At 55.5% G+C, this 12413-nt stretch overlaps 2 protein-coding genes across 3 annotated transcripts in view; one reads left to right on the top strand and one right to left on the bottom strand.

Annotated features, from left to right (window-relative positions):
- The window catches only part of APRT (adenine phosphoribosyltransferase), a 3446-nt gene extending 1019 nt beyond the window's left edge, over positions 1-2427 (top strand). Inside the window, exons 3-5 of the mRNA XM_006097347.3 lie at positions 1058-1191; positions 1454-1532; positions 1694-2427. Of these exons, the coding sequence (XP_006097409.1) occupies positions 1058-1191; positions 1454-1532; positions 1694-1836 (356 nt within the window). The 3' untranslated portion in view covers positions 1837-2427. The remainder of the gene's footprint in view (positions 1-1057; positions 1192-1453; positions 1533-1693) is intronic.
- A 449-nt stretch (positions 2428-2876) lies between these two features.
- On the bottom strand, positions 2877-7551 carry CDT1 (chromatin licensing and DNA replication factor 1). 2 transcript variants are annotated; one of them, XM_006097365.3, is made up of 10 exons: positions 7224-7551; positions 6646-6765; positions 6416-6570; positions 5670-5867; positions 5441-5586; positions 5159-5259; positions 4526-4714; positions 4085-4225; positions 3810-4011; positions 2877-3261 (listed from the first exon to the last, which is right to left on the bottom strand). In XM_006097365.3, the coding sequence occupies exons 1-10, from the start codon at positions 7482-7484 to the stop codon at positions 3098-3100; spliced, it is 1677 nt and encodes a 558-aa protein (XP_006097427.1). In that variant the 5' UTR covers positions 7485-7551; the 3' UTR covers positions 2877-3097. The 2 variants fall into 2 exon arrangements, with proteins under 2 accessions (XP_006097427.1, XP_014318619.1); XM_014463133.2 differs by having other exon boundaries at positions 7227-7551.
- Positions 7552-12413: the final 4862 nt, after the last annotated feature.

Genomic DNA, 12413 nt, shown 5'->3' with positions numbered 1-12413 from the left:
CAGAGATCAGGAGGAACCTCGGGTTTGGTCTACCTTGAGAGCCCCCACTCCCTGACCTGGTGGGGTTCTAACCCCTGCAGTTCCAGAGGTCCCCAAAAGTGTGGACGAAAACCAGCGTTCAGTCAGTTGATCAGCAGCCTAGCCAGTTTCTCCAGCCAAGTTCTGTTTTTTATATCTGTTACATCTGTATTTATACCAGTTGATTTTAATCCTGTCAATTTCTATTCCAAAGGTTAGGGGGTTTCTTATCTCCATTCCAGGGAGTAAAAATTATGTAGCTTAAGGGTGATTGTTCGTAGTTAAAGTGATTAACTACCCGCCTGGCACTTAGTTAAGGGGTTTTATCCCCTCCCTAACTTCAGGGAAAAATCCTACCGGGGGAAACAACCTTTCTCGGAGAGGTGACCTTGGTTAAAACACATAGCGCTAAGGGGAGCAAACATATTAAGAAAAGTATGCTATATACGCCAGGTCCCTTGAAACATGCTGTGCAGATGTTTCTTTCCTGCAGCGACTGTGTCAAGCAGCAAGGATGGACCGGCTTCTGGCACTGACCCTCCCATTGATCCCCACTGCCTGGGGGGCACAGGCTTGCTGTTGCCCTCTTCAGTTGGGTGTGTCCCCCTCACCACACTTCCTGTTCCATGTCAGGGAACTGCAAGAGGTGGCCAGTGCCCTGTCACTGCCTCTCCTTCAGAAGCTCCTGTGCTGAATGTTTCATAGCTATTACAGCCCAGTTAGAGATAACAGCTGAGCTTTGGAAAGAGGCCAGATGACTTCCCCAAGGCCACCCAGCTATTACACAACCATGTAGTGTGGACTTAGTCCCTAGCTCCACCTCCTAACCTCCCTCTCTCTAGCAACCAGCAGTCCCTGAGCATGGTGAGTCAACATTCCCTAAATAGATGGCCATCATTGGCCTTTTAGCTGGCGTCAACAAGGCCAGGCATCCTGTGTCATTGTAGTGACTACTTGTCATTTTCCAGCCTGACCTGTGGGAACCCCCATGCTACTGGGCCACACATCTGTCTCCCAATAACCCAGCTCTCACCAACAGGCCTGGACTCTCGAGGCTTTCTGTTTGGCCCCTCCCTGGCCCAGGAACTTGGCTTGGGCTGCGTGCTCATCCGAAAAGGTGGAAAGCTGCCGGGCCCCACAGTGTCCACCTCCTACACACTGGAATATGGGAAGGTGAGAGGGCTGGTGGCTGATCCCATGGACCCTCCTTCCCCAAAGGGAAAGTTGTAGAATTAAATAGAGCTGCCATGGTTGGAGTGGACATGGGAGCTCAGAGAGGTTGAGACACTGGGCCAGGCTCACACAGCCAGGAAACAGCCGGGAGGGTTGAAACCATGGCCCAGGTGGTAGTCCCTTGTTAGCCCCTGGGCTCTGCACACCAACACTGTTCTGAGAGATGTACCAACCATGTGCCTGCTTTCCTTTCCATCCACAGGCTGACCTGGAAATCCAGAGAGATGCCCTGGAACCAGGGCAGAAAGTGGTAATCGTGGACGATCTGCTGGCCACTGGTGGTGAGGGTCTCCCCCGAGTGAAGAGGGCTTGGCACTGGGGAGTTTTGGGGGGTGGAAGTGCCCTATGTGTGTGAGAAGTGGATTAGGTCCTTGACACTAATTTACCTGCTTGCCAGATGGGACCCTATTACATGCCAACTCCTTCCCCTCCCTTCCATCAGGAACCATGCGCGCAGCCTGTGAGCTGCTGGGCCAGCTGCGGGCCGAGGTGTTGGAATGCCTGAGTGTGGTGGAGCTGACCTCGCTGAAAGGCAGAGAAAAGCTGGGGGCCGTGCCCTTTTTCTCCCTCCTGCAGTATGAGTGACCTCGATACCCTGCTCCACACCAGCTAGAAAAAGGAGAGGTCTGGCCTCTGTGGCTACACTTGACCACTTGCTGTCCACCTGGACTTTTTTAATACATTTTATTGATTTTTTACAGAGAGGAAGGGAGAGGGATAGAGAGTTAAAAACATCAATAAGAGAAAAACACCGATCAGCTGCCTCCTGCACACCTCCTACCGGGGATGTGCCGGCAACCAAGGCACATGCCCTTGACCGGAATCGAACCCAGGACCCTTGAGTCCGCAGGCCGATGCTCCATCCACTGAGCCAAACTGGTCAGGGCCACCTGGACTTTTTATCCATTTCTGTGGTTGAGTTACCATCCAGCTCCCAGGTCCTTCCTGCAGGTTCTGGAAGTGCAAAGGCCTGAAGCTGGTGGCCTGGGGCAAAGCCAAGCCCAAGCTGCTCAGATTTCCAGTGAAATAAGAACATGATTGATCAACTCTGCTGGAGTGGTATTTCTTCAGGTGCCCAGGGTGGGATCTGGGCCTCAGGACCAAGAGGCAGGGGAGGTACAGGGGACTCCATGGCTGCTCAGTGTATTTATATAAACTATTCACATATAACCTGCACATCTTCCTGTATATTTTACTTCTAGATTCTAATACCTAATGCTATGTAAGTAGTTGTTATGCTGTATTGTTTAGGGAATTATTCTGTACTCAGTACAGAGTAACCATCCTGGGCCCATCAACACTGTAACTTTTTCCCTTTGCTTAGTTAGCTGACTGGCAGATAGAGGGCCAACTATCCTGAAAACCAAGGTGTAAACAGGGCTGGTTCCCCCATTCCTTGGCTCATGGCCCTATCCTCCATCTTCAAAGTCAGTGATATACCATCCACCAACCTCTGCTGTGATGACACTGGGCCCATTAGGATAATACAGGATGAGCTCTCAAGACCCCTGTGCTGGAGGAGCGGGGGGGTGGGGGGGGGTGTTATTCTGCCAATCACACTGCTCAAACCCATGCTGCCAGGAAAGCCACCCTACCCCACATACCTGCACTCTGTGCAGCAAAGATACATCCAAGGGAAACCAGTTTAATGACAGCATGCTGTAGGAGGTGGTTGTACCACCCACAATGGCCAGATAATTCCATCCCCAGAGCCTAGTACAACTGCTGACCCTTGTGTGGATCAGGAATGGGAGAGCCAAATGCATTCTTAGAGAATAAAACAGGCACAGAGGGCCAGGCCAGGGCCTTGAGCCCATGTTTGCGTGTTGGTGCGCAGCCATCAGGCTCACAGCATCTCCTCAGCACGAGCAAGGCGGGCCAGCTGTGCAGTGACACTCGCCAAATCAGCAGCCTTGTCCAGCTTGACATAGGTATCAGTTCGGATGCGGTGGAGACTAAGCCAGTCAGGCAGCAGCTCAGAGAGGAGCTGCACGTGTTTCTCCATCTCCCCTGCAGAGAGAGGGGCCTCGTGAGGTGGGGGCCTGCCCCCTACCCCCCAAACCTCTGGGCCTGTGTGCACATCTGTTAAATGGGTGCACACAGGTGCTGCTCTCACCTCAGGGTTCTGTCAAGAAGCCTGCCTTAGTTTCAGCCCCTGCTTCCTCACCTCCCTCCAGGCTAGACAAATCTGTGTACCCAGCGGCAAGGGGGTGGACTGACAGGACTGGGCCAGGGCAGTGACGGCACAGCCTTCCCAAGGAGGTGGCTCTCCCACTGAGCTTGTCACAAGTCCTGAGCCTGAAGCAGAAGTGTCCTGCAGCTTTGTGGGACCAGAAGGCTTGGGGAGGGGGTGGTCTCATAGGACCTCAAGGGCAAATGCCAGGTTTGTGAGGGGGAGACAACCTCAAGAAGCTGCAGGATTAAAGGGACTCAGGTGATCGCAAGGGTGCTGTGCCCACCCAACGCACACAAGCAGGTGTGGAGAATGGTGCAAATTTATGGTGCCCACCCTCATCTGGGACTCGGGACGTGCAGAGTGGCCCTGCCCCTGCACATACCTGAGCTCATGGCCACGCGGTAGCTGCCTACCATCCTGGCGCAGGCCACCTCCATGGTGAGTGCTGGCTTGCGCTCTGACACAAAGATGCTACGCAATACCCGGGCCAATTCAGGCAGCCGCTCAAGCCGCTGCAACCTCTGCTCCTGCTCTGGGCACCGCGTCATCTGTGCCAGCTGCTTCTGCACCTCCTTGGCCCGGATCTGCATTGGGCATGGAGAGTGGTCAGTGGACAGCTGTCCCCATTTCACCTCATCCCTGAACCCCAACACTCACCCGCTCCAGCAGGTCCTGGGACACCCCCTTCAGGAGAGCAGGTGGAGTGGCCGGAGGGGTGGCTGGCAGTACCGGGCTGGAGGAGACAGGGCTGCTGGGCACAGCTGTGCGCAGGGCTAAGTCATTCAGGGCCTTCTCCATCTGGATCAGGTCAGAGAGGAGAGATCAGAAGTCTCTTCTGGCCCAGCCACAGGGGAGGCCCTTCACACCCCATTTGATGGACCCCTGCCCAGAAGGCCCTGTATGTCCAGCCCAAGTTCACCCCAGCACATCAAAGACCTGTGCTGGGCACCTCTACGTAGAGCCTGCCGGTAGGCAGTGCTCTGAACATAGGGAGGGCACATCCTACTACCCCCCAGGCCCACAGCCACACATGGAGTTTGTTGGGTGCCCACATGGGGGTCGGGCTACCCTTCCCTGGGAAACGGGGGCCAGTCTCACCCTGGGTGACATCAGACTTCGGGCTCGAGCCAGCACCTCCTGAGCAGTGGCCAGCGTCTCTGTGGTAGGTGGCTGGGGCAGCTCAGCAGGCTCGATGTCAGGCACTTCATCCACGTTGAAGCGAGGGTGCCAGCGTGTCAGCCGGTCCTCAGGCACCACCATGGGGGGATTCAGGGAGGCCAGGAAGACCTATCCAGAAGGGGATACCCGATGACCCCGGGCACATCTGGCTGGGGTGGAGCAGGGCTGCAGAGGTTCCCATCCCACCAGCACCCACTGTAGTTATCGCAAGCCTCCCAAGTCTTGAGTCTGCATCGAGTTCCCCAATCCTGTGTTCAGGTCAGAACCCCTCACTTGAGGGCCAGGGTCCCCACCCAGCCCAGAATCCCCATCCACATGAGACGACGGCCCGCTTTGGTGAGTGGTTTAAGAGAACTCTAGAACAGTGGTCGCCAACTGGTGGTCCGTGAGGTCCGAAAGGTTGGCAACTGCTCTAGAATACAGCCTCTCAAGAGGGCTTGTTTATTGCTGGGTAAGAGGCAGCTGTGACAACAACGCTGAAGGAGGGGACAGACCACAGGGATACCTCATACAACGAGGACTGAGCTGGTCATTGTGGGGTCACTAGCTCACCCTGTGGTGCTCCCGGACACGCTCCACCAGGTTCTGGCTGAAGACCTGTCGCCGCTGTAGGAGGCGTGAGGCTGTGAGCTGGGGGGCCACGTTGCCAACCTCTGCAGAGAGAGTCCAAGCCTGAGCTCCAAGCCCCTGGGCTAGAGCCACTGGGGCGCCAAGCCCCACACCACGGGTCTCAGACGAGGGGCCTGGTGCCCTCACATCCATGTTCAAAATGCAGTGTCACAGGTGGGGAAACCAAGGCTCAGAGATGAGTGGACTCAGCCAAGGCACACTCACCCTGATCCAAGAGCGGCTCGATGGTGAGCTGGTAATCGGACCTCTTGACATTGTCTTTGAAGGTGGGGATGTTGCGCTCCTGGCGGAAGCGGTAGGAGGTGGGATACACAGTTTTGATCTGGCCCACGTTGCGCTCCTCAAAGCGCCTATGGGATGAGGGTGTCAGGGTCAGAGTCAGTTAGCTTCCACTGTAGGACAAGGCTCCCACCCAACAAGGGACTCCACTCACTTCCGCATCATGTCCTGGACACCCTGCTTGACCTTGGCAAAGGTCACGGTCTCCGAGCGGTTGTAGAGCATGCCCACAATGGTGTCCATGCTGCGGAACATCTCAGCCAACACCTGGTACTTGTAAGGCAGCACAAGGCCAGGAAGGCCTGGCTGGGCCAGGGCATGGAAGCGTTGATAGGCAGGTGCCTTCTCTTCACTGCAGGGAGGGAGCCAGGCCTTGAGAGAAACATCAGACCCACATCCCCTCCAGGACCCAATGGCTGGCAAAGCAGCTGGGGATACCCCAGAGCTGGGGCTTGCAAAGTTGCCCCCATGACACACTGCATTCCAGTTGACAAATTCCTTATATGCCCAGCTCCCCACCATAAGCACTATCAGGGATGGAGACAGAAAAGGGTGGCTTCAAACCCAGCTCCACCATGTCCCTGGCCACCCCAAGCCCTGGTTTCCGTATCTCTAAGAGGCACATGACAACCACAGGACCTGGGGAGGACAAACAATGATAGGAAGCAAATGCCCAATCACCGCGGGCTAGCATTTGAAATCTGTAAGGGTCCACTGAGGCAGGCATTGGCACCCTCTTAGATGGAGGGTGAAGAGCTAGTGACTGGCACTAAGATCTGAGTGTCCTATCCACTGTGCTGGCCCCCTGATGGAGCAGCTCCAGTCCTGTGCCCAGTCCTGCCCCTACCAGGCCTCCCACTAGCCTACCCTTTCCTGGGGTGCCTCCCACCCAAAACTCACCATGGCTCTGCTGGGTGCCCCTCGGCCTCCAGCACACTGGGTTCCCCGGCATCATTCCCCGGGGCACTTGCCCTCAGTTCCTGGGCCCGTGCCCCCAGCTCCCGGGCCCGCTGCAGGCATGACTTGAGTTCAGAGAGGGTGACTTTCGAGGAGACCTGTAGACACAGGACGCTGTCAGCCAGCCAGTTACCCTATATCCCCCTCCCCAGCCCTTGGTCCAGCCTCCTCACCTTGTCCTTCTGGGGTGCCGGTTTGGGCAGCTGACCTGAGAGGGCAGCCTTCTTTGTCTTCTTGCTTGGAGAGGAGTGCTCTGGGGAGCCAGAGGTGGCTGGGGAGCCAGGGCCAGGGACCTGGGAGAAAGGACCCCAGAGGTGAACCAATGACGAGACCCTATGCTGTTCTGGCTCTACAGAAAGAGGACTTCCTGCTGCCCCCCGTCCAGCCTCTCGGAAGCACCCCTGTTAAGAGAGGGGCCTGGCATTTACCAGCCCGCCCAGCTCTGGCTTCCTCCGGCACCATCAGACTCCCCGGCTCCCCCACTCAAAGTTTCTTCCCCGTCCCTCAATGCAAGTCCTCTCCTTCCGGTGGCCACAGGACACCGGCCTGGCAGCTCGGACTTAGCTCCTGCAATGCCTCTCAGCCAGTATCTCCGCCCAGGCCATGACCCGGTCTTCCACTTGGGGTCTCTGTGTACGCTCTGCAACCAGCCACCTGGTCTGTGTCCTCCGTCCGAGCCAGGTCTCTGCAGAAGCCCTCCCCTGCCTGCCCCCACCCCTCCCCGCAGGGCCCCGCCACCCCGCGCCCTCACCACATCGTCTGGCAGCCTCAGCCTCCTGCGCGCAGTCGGCGCTGGCTGGTCGCGCGTGGGCTCGTCGCGCGGGGGCTCGTCGCTCGTAGGCTCGGCAGACGGGCGGGCGCGCTTGCGGCTGCCGCCCGAGGTGGGAACCTGGGCGCGAAGCGCGGACTTGGCGGGGCTGGGGGTCCGCCAGTTCGGCTTGGCCCGCAAAGACGCGGCGCGGGGACCAGGGCGGCGGCGCAAGAAGAAGTCGGTGACGCGGCGCTGCGCCATGGCGAGGCGGGAGCCGGGCAGCGGGAGCCCGGCAGCAGGACCCTGGCAGCGGACGGAAGTGGCGCCACTCTTCGCGCCGATTTTCGCGCCACGCGTGGCCCCGCCCCCTCCGTCGGCGGAACCATCGACGTAGGGAGGGAAGGGAAATGGACGCGCCCAGGAGCCTGCGCGCTGGTGCTCTCAGGCTGCTTCGGCCGCGCGCACGCGTCACAGCGCGGTTCTCTCTGCGGGGTTTGGAGCTGTCTGCTGCATCGGTCGGTCTCAGGGCTTCCCTGGGGTCTATGTGGGATACCGCGGTTCCGGTGGACACCAAGCCAGTACAGTACGGAAAAACGATATAGTGTGCTTAACGGAAAATTGTTACGCTATTTACAGCTTAAATGTAATTACAGTACAATAAACAACTGCGCTTGGCAGGGGCGCTGGGCTAGGTGGTGTGGCTGCGCTTGTCACCTGGCTGTGCACGTGACCTAGCTTCGCACGTGACGGGGTCGGGGCACCCCATACTACAGACAAGGAAACTTGTCCAAGGCTCCCCTCCCCCCAGCTGGAGAGTGACCTGGGGAGAAAGTACACCCCAGAAAGAAAAATATTCTAGAATTAGAGAAATATACAAAAACTACTGAATCATACACTTTTTAAAAGGGTGAACTTTATTATGTGAATTATATCTCAAGCTATTTATTTTTAAGAGTTGCTTTCAAAATAGTTGAAGTGTTATTTCTTAAAACCTATGCTTAGGTTATCTGGAAAACTTGAGAGCCTGATGCCAGATAAGCAAGGCTCAGTGCCTGTGTGATTCCCATCACAGAAAAATGCTGCTCCTTCGGTCCTGAAGTGAGTCTGCAGATCTGGGAGAAAGAAACCACAAGGGTTTTTCACTGCCAGGCATGGGAGCGGGGGGAGGAGCTGAGAGAGGGGCTTTACTTTTGCAAGTTTTCTGTAAAGAGCATGAATTGTGCCCATAAAAAAAAGTTAAAGAAACAGAAATGTCAGTTAGGTGATGCCATTGGTGCTGGCAAAATGACAAGAGAAAGTTGGAGGTTGATGCAACAAGTAAGTGAAGCATTAAGTTTCCTATATGTAAAACGGGAGCCAGCAACTAGTCTAGACCCTTATTTTGCAAACAACCAGTAGCAAATAATTAGCAGGACAAGAACCAGTGTGGAAGGTTGTGGCCAGCATTTTTAAAGCTACGTGTTTGTTAGTTTTGTTTTGGTATGTGTGCTGTGGGCCACCACTTAAAATGTATTTAACACTTGGAGTGCGGGTGAATTTCCCGCCAAAATATAAGATGGCTCTGTCTTTTGGTTTTGTTCCATCCACCAAAAGGGTGGATTACAAACAAATATTTGGTAATACGCAGTTACAATCGGCCCGAGTTTACACGTTTCCCACACTCCACCGCAAATCTATATGAACCGAGTTAAAGACGGCTCCCGCGGAGTACGCGCAATTCACGCGAGCCGACTTAACTCGTTTCCCGCACTCCAAGTGTTTAACATGTGGTTGGGGGTTGGAGGCAGGAATTGACCTGATTCAAAGCTGAGCACTCCAAATTTAAGCCTGCCGTGCATTAAAGAGGGAAAGCTTGCAGGATTCCACAACTCTAATGGGAGCATAAACTTTTGGCTCACAGCTGCTTATCAGGAGAGAGGGAGTTATCTTCTCACCCAGTGGCCTGGTGGCTCCCCACTCTGTTTCACATTTAGAAAATAAAGAAGCACCTGGTCTTAGGAAGGTAGAGGCAGCTGGACCTAATCACAAATGGCTCGTCAATATCTGGCTGCTGGCAGTTTGGCCCAGCCCCTACCCTCTGTAGATAAGTTGATGGTCAGGATGCAGCTAGTAGGCCTTCCCAGGGCTTCCAAAATGCTGAGCAGGCTCCACCAACATTTCATTTGTCTTAAACCTGCCCACCTACAGAGTGGTGGAACCACGGAGTGCTGTCCTGGGCTCATGCCATCCAGTGCTGTGTGAAGGGGCTGGAAGCAGGTTCCATGGTTGTGAGAAATCTAGGAGACCACCTCGGGAAGGGACTCCCCACCTGGCCACCACACAGCTGTGTGACTTAGGCTGCACTGCCAGGCATGTCCACCTCCAGGGTAAAGAGACATGCACAGCATTGCTATCAATTTGGCCAGACTCAGGGGATGAGCTGAATCCTAGAAGGACTATCCAGAGGGGTCTTGTAGAGTCCAGAATATGAATGTAAAATGAGTCTGTCCCATGTGGGATGAGGGGCAAGAAATCTTGGTACTCTGGGGACTTAACAATGTGGCCTGCATTGACCCCTCACAACCAGCCAACAGGAAGGGGGCATGCTACAGAGCAGGGGCCTTGGGACCCTCTCCAGTGCTATGGTGAGTATCCTTGCCCTGGCACAGGGTCTGGCTAGGCCACTATTACACTTCTTTTTTTTTCTTTTTTTCTTCTTTCCTTTTAGAGAGGAAGGGAGACAGAAAAAAAACACTGATTTGTTGTTCCACTTATTTATGTATTCACTAGAGGCCCAGTGCACAAATCCGTGCACGAGTGGAGTCTGGCCGGCCCAGCCCCAATCGGGGCGAATTGGGGCTGGGCCTGTTGGGAGGAGGAGATGGCGGGAGGTTGGCCAGCTGGCCCCACCCTCTGATCAGACCAGTTCACTGGCCACAGTGGGCGTCATAGCGACCAGTCATTATGGTCGTTATAGCCGTTAAGGTCGCTGGCTTTTTACATATATAGATTGGTTGATTCTTTAAAAAAGAAAAAAAAACATTTCTTATTGAATTCAGAGAGGAAGGGAAAGGGAGAGAGAGAAACATCAATGATGAGAGAAAATCATCAATTGGCTGCCTCCTGCACGCCCCCTACTGGGGATCAAGCCCCTAACCACACCAGCCATTCTCATTGGTTGATTATTGTATGTGCCCCAACCCACAACCTTGGCGTATTGGGATGATGCTCTAACCAACTGAACTACCTGGGCCAGGACCTGTTACACATCTATATATATAATCTATTCTATCCTATCTAATAATAGACAAACATGGTAATTAAACCGTACCTCCGACATGCTTCCCATTGGCTAATCAGGGCGATATGCAAATTAACTGCCAACCAAGATGGCGGCCGGCAGCCAGGCAGCTGAAGCGAACAGGAGGCTTGCTTGCTCCAGTGATGGAGGAAGCCAAGGTTCCCCGCCTGCCGCCGCCCAGCTCTGAGCTGCACTCTAAGCAACTATGTTGCAATTATAGAAGCTAAACAATCCCCAGAAACTGCTTTCAGCCAGCCGGGCCTCAGAGCTGGAGTTGCAACAGTGTTTCAATTATAGAAGCTAAACAAAGCCCAGATACCTGCTTTCAGCAGCCGAGGTCTCAGAGCTGGAGCCGAGCCTCAGAGATAAAGCCGGCTCTCAGCTCCAGTGACAGCCATAGAAGGTAAATAAATCCCAGAATAAAAAAGAAAAAGAAAAAAAGGAGAGGTTGGGAGCTTCAGTCACCTGCCAGCCTGAAAATGGCCCTCAGCCCCTCACCCAGACTGGCCAGGCACCCCAGTGGGGACCCCCACCCTGAAGGGGGTGTGACCAGCTGCAAACAGCCATCATCCCCTCATCCAGGCTGGCCAGGCACCCAAGTGGGACCCCCACCCTGATCAGGGACACCCTTCAAGGCAAACCAGCAAGCCCCCACCCATGCACCAGGCCTCTATCCTATATAGTAACAGGGTAATATGCAAACTGACCCTAACAGCAGAAGGACTGGGAATGACTGGTCACTATGACACACACTGACCACCATGGGGCAGACGCTCAATGCAGGAGCTGCCCTCTGGTGGTCAGGGCGCTCTCACATGGGAGGAGCTCTGCTCAGCCACAAGCCAGGCTGATGGCTGCCAGTACAGCGGTGGTGGTGGGAGCCTCTCCTGCCTCCTCAGCAGCGCTAAGGATGTCCGACTGCAGTTTAGGCCTGCTCCCCGCTGGCAAGTGGACATCCCCCGAGGGCTGCCTGGCTGCCAGAGGGATGTCTGATTGCCATCCTAGGCCCAATCCCCTGGGGAGCGGGCCTAAGCCAGCAGGTGGTCATCCCCTGAGGGGTCCCAGACTACGAGAGGGCACAGGCCGGGCTGAGGGACCCCCCCCTCCCCCAGTGCACAAATTTTTGTGCACCGGGCCTCTAGTATATATATAATAGAGAAATATGAAAATTAGCCTGGACATTGTAACACGATGACTGAACAGTAGGGACCTGAGCAGACACAGGCTCCCAGTGCCACCAGCCCCCGAGCGCCAGCACACCCTTGGGCCTGGAATAATGACACATTCATAATGAGCCCAGAGTCACTGCACAGGGGGCTGTGGATGGGGGGGCTGCAGATTGGGGGGAGCTGCAGATCAGGTGGGCTGCAGATCAGGGGGTGGGGGCTATGGGCCAGGGGGGCTGTAGATGGGGGGACTGCAGATTAAGGGGACTATGGTTGGGGGGTTGCAGATCAGGGGGCTGTGGCACTGGGGACCCCAGCTTCGAGCCCAGAGCCTGGTCTCAGGGTTGCAGCTGTGGCTGTGCTGCCCAGCAGGGAGCCCCACAATCTGCCCCCACAGACTCAGGAGAGCCAATGAGTCCATGGGGACAGCCAGGAAGAGGCCTCACCTGGCGCCCTTTACTCCATGAGGAGCGCCTGTGGATGGGAGTTGGGGGCCAGACTGTGACCAGCAATCAGTGTGTGAAGAGGGAGCCTTCAGCCCCATGAACTTTCTCTCCCAACAAAGCTCCGGCTCCTCCCTGCACTCGGGCCCTGCCAGAGGGGCATGCCGGGCCACGTGGCCGCTGCCCACACCCACTGGTGTCTGCAGCCCCACGTGGGGCCATGAACCATGTCTGAGCCACTCTAAGGTGGAGCCCACATCACCTCTCTAAAGTTTTCATTTTTGCTGATCAGACCTTTGCC

Source organism: Myotis lucifugus, unplaced genomic scaffold (assembly GCF_000147115.1).
Source record: "Myotis lucifugus unplaced genomic scaffold, Myoluc2.0 scaffold_198, whole genome shotgun sequence".
Taxonomy (NCBI): domain Eukaryota; kingdom Metazoa; phylum Chordata; class Mammalia; order Chiroptera; family Vespertilionidae; genus Myotis; species Myotis lucifugus.
This window is presented reverse-complemented; position numbering and strand designations above follow the sequence as displayed.